At 46.4% G+C, this 10135-nt stretch overlaps 1 protein-coding gene and 1 non-coding gene across 2 annotated transcripts; one reads left to right on the forward strand and one right to left on the reverse strand.

The window, feature by feature from the left end:
• Nucleotides 1–582: 582 nt before the first annotated feature.
• On the reverse strand, nucleotides 583–689 carry LOC125592149. Its single transcript, XR_007327998.1, has one exon. It is a non-coding gene; the product is annotated as a small nucleolar RNA R71 (small nucleolar RNA).
• A 749-nt stretch (nucleotides 690–1438) lies between these two features.
• Nucleotides 1439–2455, forward strand: LOC106419607. Its single transcript, XM_013860420.2, has one exon. The coding sequence runs from the start codon at nucleotides 1439–1441 to the stop codon at nucleotides 2453–2455; it is 1017 nt and encodes a 338-aa protein (XP_013715874.2).
• The last annotated feature ends 7680 nt before the right edge of the window (nucleotides 2456–10135 follow it).

Here is a 10135-nt window from a genome sequence, read left to right on the forward strand (position 1 = left end):
AGATTAGAAAGATAGAACCGCCAACAGCCAAGAACAACCGACACCAACATGGGTGATCACGACAATATGGATGACCTCACTGCTGCTTTGGCACTCATTCAACAACAAATTCAGAATCAGCAATAGCAGATGCAGCAGATGCAGCAAACCATCCAAAATCAGCAACAAGCTGCTCAGGAACAAGCAGCCGAGAACGCCGCGCGAGAGGAGCGTGGTGCTCTTATTGGGGAGCGAAATCTTCCGCGGAGCTTCGCTACAAACCGCTCTCCCATCAACCCTCCACCCTGTACTCGACAAGATTATGAGATCAAACCTGCATTGATAGGTCTGGTACAGAAGAGCACGTTCAGCGGCCTCACTTCAGACATACCAATGGACCACATAGAGGCCTTTGAGAGGATTTGCAATTTTTCTCGCTCTAATGGAGTGCCACCGGATTATGTCAAATGCACGCTGTTCCCATTCTCTCTCGAAGGGAAAGCTTCTCGTTGGCTGCAATCTCTCCCAACCGGTTCTCTAACCTCATGGGACCAGGTTCAATCAGCATTCCTGAGCCACTTCTACACCAAGTCCAAAACTGCGGCTCTAAGGCATAGAATATCCAACTTCAAGCAAAAATCTGATGAACCTTTTCATGAAGCTTGGGAAAGGTACAAAGAGTACCAGAGAGAGTGCCCACACCATGGGTCTGATGACGATTACATATTGGAGGTGTTCTACGATGGAGTGAGCTATGAGTTCCGGAATACCCTTGATTCCTCTAGTAACGAAGACTTCATGACTCAAACCACACCTGGTGCGTTCGCGCTGATTGAGAACATGGCTTCGAGTTCACTCAATAAGAACAAGGAGCATGATCGCTCCAAAAGTGTGAACAGTATAGATGACCTAGCGGCAAAAGTGGACCAACTGCTTAAGGGAAACCAAAGCCAGGTTTTCATAATGGAAGAAGCAACTCCTGAGAAGAGTGCAGGCGACAAGGCGTTTGAAGCTGAACAAGCAGGAGACGATCAGCAGGAAGTGAGCTACGTAAATGGGCAAGGGTGGCAGCTGAAGAATTACCACCCAAACCCTAACGTAAGGAACAATCCACAGCTTTTCTGGCCTAAGCAGGACAAACCAGTTGATCCGGCGCAGAGCAACCAAGGTCAGTATGCGGGGTATCAGAAGAACTATCAACCCCGAGCCTATGTTCTAAGCCAACCACAGAACAATCAACCTCAGATGCAGAACCACCAGAACAATCAGGTCGCTACTTCCACCCTTGTCGCTGTTCCGCAAGATGAAACTAAAACCATGTTGCAGCAACTCCTCCAAGGACAACAGCTCCAAGGGATAGCTCTGAACCAGGTCACTACCGAGATCAATACCAGAATGAAACAATATGTTCGGAGATTTGAGAACCAAGTACGATAATGTCGCAAGCCATATGAGACAGATGAACATTCAGATAGCTCAGACTGCTGAGAGTGTCAAGAGGCAGCAAGGTACTCTACCTGGTAAAACAGACAAAAACCCCAAGGAGTGCAATGCGGTTCAGCTAAGGCGCGGAAAGCAACTTTCCGAGCCAGAAAGGAGGAGGTTCACCGCGGCTGAGAAAGGGAAGCAGAAAGAGTCGGAACAACTGCCAGCCGATCAAGCAGATGAGAGGAATACAGAACCAGCACTTGAAACAAGTTCGCCAGGGCCAGAACAACCAGCTGAAGCGGTGCGCCCGATCCCAGAGGTTGTTCCTCCTCGCGAATACATTCCTAAGGTCCCTTACCCTGTTCCAGCAAGTGCCACACGTAAGGACAAAGAGGAAATGAAGTGCAGGAAGATGCTGGAGGACCTAACCGTCCGACTCCCCTTGATGGATGCAATCCAGATGATGCCCTCCATGCGCAGCTTTATGAAGGGATTGATCTCAGGAAAAATATCAGAGGAGAGCGAGTTCATGACGGTTTCCAAGGAGTGCAGCGCAGTGCTTCAGAACAGGCAGATAAAGAAGCGAGGAGACCCCGACAAATTTGTCCTCTCTATCCAGATTGGGAAGACAGTTTTTGCATGCTCCTTGGTTGACCTTGGGTCCAGCGTGAATCTCATGCCTTACTCTGTGGCTCGACGTCTAGGATACACGCATTTCAAACCAACTAAGATGTCATTGGTATTCGCAGATAGATTAGTCAAATCCCCGGTTGGTATTCTAGAGGATCTCCAAGTAAAGGTCGGGAACACCTCTGTTCCAGCAGACTTCGTTGTTCTAGAACTGGAAGAAGAGTCTAAAGATCCTCTCATCTTGGGAAGACCATTCTTATGTACTATTGGAGCCATCATTGATGTGCGACAGGGGAAGATTGATTTGAATCTTGGAGACATAGTTATGCAGTTCGAGATGGATGAGTTACTAAAGAAGCCAATGTTGGATGGGCAGACCTTTGAGGTTGATGAAGGGATTGATCCGCTCCAACCTTGAGAAGGAATGATCGAGGAGATTCTTACCGAAGACCCACTGGAGCTTGCACTAGTGCGAGCCGACGCCGAGCAGAGTGTCGTGAACATTGATGCAGAAAGGTATGCCAAGATGCTTGACTCCGCAAGGAGTATGGGAAGAATGGAGGCAAGTTTAAGTCTGGGGGAGGAGAGCAACATGGTCGAAACCACTCCATCTAGAGCGATCCCTACACCGAACTCGCCTGTTCTGTCGAACTAACCAGAGGATCCCTGGAGCGAGCTTAAAGCTCCCAAGGTTGAGCTAAAACCCCTTCCCAAGGGGCTCAGGTATGCTTTCTTAGGTCCGAATTCCACATATCCTGTCATTGTCAATGCTGAGCTAAATAATGTGGAAACTGCATTGCTTTTGTGTGAGCTTAGGAAATATCGTAAGGCATTAGGATATTCGCTAGCTGACATACCTGGCATTTCACCTGATTTATGCATGCATAGAATACACCTAGAAGATGAATCAATGACTTCTGTCGAACATCAGAGGAGGTTGAACCCGAATCTAAAAGATGTCGTTAAGAAAGAGATTATGAAACTTCTTGAAGCAGGTGTAATCTATGCCATATCTGATAGTAAATGGGTCAGCCCTGTTCATGTAGTACCTAAGAAAGGTGGGATCACTGTTATCACAAATGAAAGAATGAATTGATCCCTACTAGGACAGTGACAGGACATCGCATGTGCATTGATTTCAGGAAATTAAATGCAGCAACTAGAAAGGATCACTTCCCACTGCCTTTTATTGATCAAATGCTTGAGAGATTGGCTAACCACCCATATTACTGCTTTTTAGATGGTTATTCAGGTTTCTTTCAGATCCCTATCCATCCAGACGATCAGGAGAAGACGGCGTTCACCTGCCCTTACGGAACGTACGCTTACAGGAGAATGCCATTCGGCCTGTGCAATGCGCCAGCAACATTTCAGCGTTGCATGATGTCAATCTTTACTGACCTGATCGAAGACATTATGGAAGTTTTCATGGACGATTTCAGCGTCTATGGAAGCTCATTTAATGTCTGTTTGTCAAACTTGTGCAGGGTACTAAAAAGGTGTGAGGAGAAACATCTCGTGCTCAACTGGGAGAAGTGCCACTTCATGGTCACAGATGGGATTGTTCTGGGGCACAAGATCTCCGAGAAAGGAATTGAGGTGGATAAGGCAAAGATCGAGGTGATGATGAGTTTGCAACCACCAACAAATGTGAAAGCTATCAGGAGTTTCTTGGGTCACGCTGGGTTTTACAGACGGTTTATCCAGGACTTCTCAAGGATAGCGAGACCACTCACCAGACTGCTCTGCAAGGAGATCAAGTTCGATTTCGACAGTGAGTGTCTAGCTGCGTTCCACACCATCAAAGGATCTCTAGTCAGCGCACCTGTTGTGCAACCGCAAGACTGGGATCTCCCCTTCGAAATCATGACTGATGAAAGCGACTTTGCAGTTGGAGCAGTACTGGGGCAGCGCAAGGATAAGAAACGTCATGTGATCTATTACGCGAGCAAAACTATGGATGAAGCTCAGTCCAGATACGCCACAACAGAGAAAGAACTCCTGGCTATTGTTTTTCAATTCGAGAAGTTCACATCCTACCTGGTGGGATCTAAGGTGATTGTGCACACAGACCATGCTGCTCTTAAGAATCTGCTCACAAAGAAAGATGCGAAACCGAGGTTGTTAAGGTGGATTCTTCTCCTCCAAGAATTCGATCTTGAGATAAAGGATAAGAGAGGAGTTGAGAATGGGGTTGCAGACCATCTGTCCAGAATGAAGATTGATGACGACACAACTCTTGATGAAGAACACCCAGTGGAACTCGTCAATGCGATTGGTCTGCGTTTCGCGGAACAACCTCTGCGAATCACATCTGACTGCTCTAGCATCGCGGAACAACCTCTGGGAAGGAGATCCGATTGTTATCACGTCGCGGAAAATCCAGTCGCCGTGATCCAAAAGCAGTACTCTCACCTCCCGTGGTTTGCTGAGATTGCGAATTTTCTTGCTGCTGAAAAGCAACCCCTTAAGTTCACTGGAAACGACAAGAGGAAATTTTTAAGGGAGGCGAGGCGTTATGTTTGGGATGAACAGTTTTTGTACAGACATGGCAAGGATGGCTTGTTCAGAAGGTGTGTTCCAGAGGCAGATATTCCAGGAATCCTACATCACTGCCATGGTTCATCTTACGCAGGCCACTTCGCTACATTCAAAACGGTTTCCAAAATCCTTCAAGCAGGTTTCTGGTGGCCAACTATGTTCAGGGATGCTCAAGCCTACATATCCAGGTGCGATGCATGCCAATGACTTGGGAACATCAGCAAGAGGAATGAGATGCCTCAGAATTACATTCTAGAGGTTGAGGTGTTCGACTGTTGGGGAGTCGATTTCATGGGACCATTCCCTTCGTCCTTCAAGAACGAGTACATCCTCGTCGGTCGTTGACTATGTATCTAAGTGGGTAGAAGCGATAGCAAGCCCTACTAATGATACAAAAGTGGCGACTAAGATGTTCAACTCCATCATCTTTCCGAGGTTTGGAGTGCCTCGAGTCGTCATTAGCGATGGTGGAACACACTTCATCAACAAGGCATTTCAGGGACTCTTGAAAAAGAATAGAGTGAAGCACAAGGTGGCAACCACTTATCATCCGCAGACGAGTGGACAGGTTGAGGTTTCCAATAAGGAGATCAAGAGCATTCTCCAGAAAACTGTCAACACTTCACGAAAGGATTGGTCACTTAAGCTGGACGATGCATTATGGGCCTACAGAACAGCCTACAAAACGCCGCTGGGAACAACTCCCTATCACATGGTCTACGGTAAAGCATGTCACCACCCTGTCGAGCTCGAATACAAAGCTGCATGGGTAGTCAAGTTACTGAATTTCGACATCAAGCCAGCAACCGAGCGACGCATGATCCAAATCCATGAGCTGGAAGAGATAAGGCACCTCGCCTATGAAAGCTCCAAAATTTACAAGGAGAAGACCAAGGCCTACCATGACAAGCGCATCATTGCCAGACATTTTGAACCAAACGATAAGGTCTTGCTTTTCAATTCAAGGTTGAGGTTGTTCCCAGGCAAGCTGGAGTCTAGATCGTCCGGACCCTTCACTATTAAGGAAGTTCGACCCTACGGAGCTGTTGTGTTACTGGACAGAAAAGGAGACGAGTTCGTAGTGAACGGGCAGTGCTTAAAGCATTACCTTGCTGACTCCACTATCGCAGAGGGCGAAGAAATTCCCCTAAGTGATCCCCCATCAGCCTGATCGGCTGATCCAAGTCAAGCTAATGACTTTAACCAAGCGCTTGGTGGGAGGCAACCCACTGGTTAGTGTGTACATTGTTTTCTATAGTCTATTTTATTTCTTCTCAGATTTATTTTGTAGGTCAAAAAAATAAAAATAAAATAAAATCGGACACTTCTGTCACCACAACCAAAGGACTGTTCTTCTGGTAGAACAACCCATTGCCTGTTCCGGGTAAGTGTTCCGAACCAAAAAAAAAGAAGGAGAAGGGCAGTTAGGGCTTTGCCTATTTAAGGCTCCACCCTTCCACTTTCCCCCTTTTCACTGCGCCGTACACTGACCCTTCCCCCTGCGATTTTTAAGCGACCACCAAATCTTTGTCTCTCAATCGTTTTAAGTTGGTTTTGCTTCTCACTTGTTTGGAATTTCGAGTTCTCTCTGTTTTTGCAGTTCATTTCACCAGTTTCTACAGGTAAGAGGCTCGACAATCCTCATCCAAATCGCAATACTCAGTTTGCAAAGTTCATCATTCTAACCGCTTCAATAGATCGATCCTTGTTGTATTACATTGATTTCGATTTTCCCTTTTGCTGTTAGGGTTGATTTAGAAGATGAACTCATGATTCATTTCACATTTGCGATTTGCAATTGATAGGTCTGTTTGGATTCGGTTTGTGGATAGTTGAATGGAGTTATTGGGTTAAGTTTCGATTTGTTGGTTGTCGTGTCAAGGCAATTTACGGTTTGCATAAGGAGGGATGAAAATTGTTCTATTCCATTTCTCCTGTGCGCATAACAGAACTAAAGCTTTCTTTTGTTTGCTTTGCAGATGGCACGCACTAAGCAATCAGCCAAGAGAACGCGAGCGACCTGCACGAGCAGTACGCCACCCCCGCAAGCACAACAACAAACCTCCGCGACCTACCCATGGCCCCATGAACAAGAGGGTGAACCGATTGATCTCGACAGCCTACTCCTCTTGGACTTCAACTACGAGGGATGGAATAAGGGAACAACAGCGCGTTACAACGCCCTCCTCCGGGTTGACATGTTACCCACTCGTTTCTGCCACGCGGAGACTCTGGCTGATCTTGGGATCGACGAGCACGTGTTCGAGACGCTACACGCCATAGGGATAGCTCCTCTGTGCTATACAACACATGAGCTCTACGCAGACCTTGCTCGCCAAGTGCTCGCCACCGCCACGATCACGTACGAGGATTCCAATGCACCCTCTTACGCCAACTGCTCATTCTCTTTCATGGCCGATGGAGAGTACTGCTCCTTGTCCCTCGACAAGCTCAATGAGATCTATGAGACAGCCACTGAACCGAAAGGAGTAGCGGTTGCGAAAAAGTTCTCTCCTTCTAACGCCTTTTGGGATTGCATTGCGAATGGGAACTTTACACCCGGCAAGGCTTACCAGTCGCAGATCAGGAACCCGGCGCTTCGGGTCATTACAAAGATCATCTCAAACCTCCTGTTCGCTAAAGATCTCACCTCGAAGGTCACCAACGGGGAGCTGCAAATCGTGTACGCTGGTATTGAGGATGAAATCCGAGCTTCTGGGTCCGGCATTCCAATTCGAAAGGTCAAAACGAACCCCGGTTTCAACTTCATGACCATGATCTGCGAGAGGCGGCAGTGTCTTATGCACGGTTCGAACAAGAAGGACAGAAGCGGTAGCTTGCTTACACCGCTCTTCAAGCATTTCAGCATTGATCTCGGCAAGTACATCGTCAACAAAGAGGTTCAGTACCTTGACATCAAGTACCTTATGGCATGCCACATCATGAGTGATGAAGAGACCTACAACTTCTTTGATAAGGCCGGTACCCAGCTGTTCACCAAACTGCCTCACCCCGAGATCACCAGGTTCAGCGTGTTCGACAACACACGCTTCCTCCCTCCACCTGAGCTCCTTTGCACTGATCCACGTGCTGCAGTCCCTGACGCGGACATGGAAGATGTTGAGGACATCACCCCAGAAGCTAAACCGTCATACGACCTCGGAGAGCTGGCTGATGTGACCGATGATCAGGCTTACCGACGCTGAATGGTTGACTCGCAGCGGAAGAACAACAGCCTCATGCGGAGGATCCTCCATCTCATCACTGGAGGCTGCATTGGCGGAAGTAACCAGCGACAGCCTCCAGCAGAGCAGGCTCCACGATCGCACCGACCTGGAAAGGCGCCTATGGGAACAGGCACTTCGACCGAGGAGGTTCATCGCTCGCGCAACAGACGTTCGTTTGATCCAGCCGAGAGCGGCGAGTCCGACTGAGTCCGCGAGGACTATTCTCTATCCATTGTTCTATCCATCTGAACTCTTTATTTTTATGTTTTATTTTTATGCCTTGTGTTGATTTTAAGCTGACCTCAGATTCATTTCACACCAGAGATGGTGTAAATTAAGTTTGGGGGAAGCACTGTATGCTGAAACTTTATTTCTTTGTTTTTGCATCAGTCCTTATGTCATTTGGATGTTTTATTGAGTCAGTTTAAAATCGAGTCAGCTAAAACTCTTCTGGGAATTAGGACCTTGTGATATATTCTCTTAACCACCTCGTGCTCTAACATTCTTATCCAGTGACCTTAGCAGTGATGAAAGACCCACACTTGGACCTGGAACACCCTCTGACTTATCTCATTTGATTCTCCAGAAGCTCTCATCCGATCAGGTTACACTGGATAGACTCAACTCCACCTAACTTGAACCTAATCCTGACTGAAATTCTTCTTGTTATGGGCACTAGATCAGGGATACGAGACCCACGCTCAGGGCTTCTTATTCTTTTTACCAATCTTGCTGATCCTGAGTGGCTAGCTCATCTTTAGCTAGTTCCAACCTTGTACCTAAGCCTTTATTTTCACCCTCATGCACTCTGTTTTTCAATGTCATATGTGCAGATATGTGCAAAAAGGTCGGAGAGGATAGGATTGACGCAGCCCCTTACTCGTTAATGTCTTACATTCAGAGAAGAGAGAGCAAGCATAATGAGAACAGTTGACAAGATCAAGCCCTAATAAAAAAGAACATTCAAGGGTGCATGATCTGACCAGAGGAACAATGGCGACCCGGGAGAAACAAAAGGATAGACCACCAGTGGCTGAAAAACATTCACCCCGATACCTTTCCCTCGAAACCCATCACTGTTATTCAAAAAAAAAAACATTATTTATATACAATATGCTTTTATTTATTTATTGATGGAGATGGGGAAGGTAACTTCGGAAGATACACGCCACTGGGAAGGGTTGAGCCAGGAGTTGGTACCGATTTTTGAGGAATAAGAAAAGAAGTCAAGAGCTGGAGAACAATCATATGATTGACCCAAAAGTGGAGAACAACCAAATCCATGAAGCAGAAACGAGTAAAGGGTGTGGACATCAATAGATCCGTCCTCTCTTGCTATTTTGCGCGATATCCTGCATACACTCAAATACGGTAGCCCCTAAACACTCTCAGCTCCACCATAAAACAGCCTGTTCCTTATCAACCCGTCTACCCTGAATAGTGTCTGTAAAGAGAAGCTCACGCTATTCTTAATTGATGTTTAAGGAGTTTTGTCTCGATAGTGCAACCTTTTCAGGTACGAGATAGAGAGTACGGAGCTGATTCTCGAACAGCGATCGTAGGTGTTCTGGTAAGGGTGTGCGGTCTAAGTCTACAGCTTGTATGGTTCAGAGATGTGTGGTAAGAGCATGGTTATTCAGGAAAAGCGAGTTCCCACTCTTTCAAACCTTTCTCCCTGTTCTTGAGGCTTGGCCTTGTTCGAGGACAAACAAGGATCTAAGTCTGGGGGAATTGATATATGGTGTTTTTAATACCATTATATGTGTGCTTTGAGCTAATTCTCAGTCCTAATTCGTGTTTAATTGATATCATTCCAGGTTTGGAGCAGGTGAAAGAGCAAAGAAGAGAGATTCAGGAAGTCAGATGTTGTTTTGAAGGATATGATGCGGAACAGCCATCTAGAACAACCCGAAGGTTGTTCCTGAAGAGAACAAGCGTCTGACTGTTCCCGATCATTAAGGAAACTTCCTATTCCGGAAGTTTGCCCTAGATTCCACCCTCTCTTATCTCTTTACCACCAGCGCCTCCATATAAAAAAGGCCTATGCTATCATTTCTTTTTCTTACGCTAGTTTTTGGCAAGAGACCTAGAACTATTTTATTTGGATTAAGCAACTTGTAAGGGGGGAGGCTTCATCTTCACGAGAAGATCATCCTGAACCCTTGTCTTTCTACTTTATTTTATATGCATTATTATTCATAAACCATGTCTGTGTCATCCTGCTTTATGATTGAGTAGTAGGCTAAGCTTGCTTAGGGTTGTAGGGTGTTAGCCGCATGAACTGAACACAAATAAGTGATCTTAACTGTTCTTCATTCATATTGTTCTTA

Source organism: Brassica napus, chromosome C8 (assembly GCF_020379485.1).
Source record: "Brassica napus cultivar Da-Ae chromosome C8, Da-Ae, whole genome shotgun sequence".
NCBI classification, from domain to species: domain Eukaryota; kingdom Viridiplantae; phylum Streptophyta; class Magnoliopsida; order Brassicales; family Brassicaceae; genus Brassica; species Brassica napus.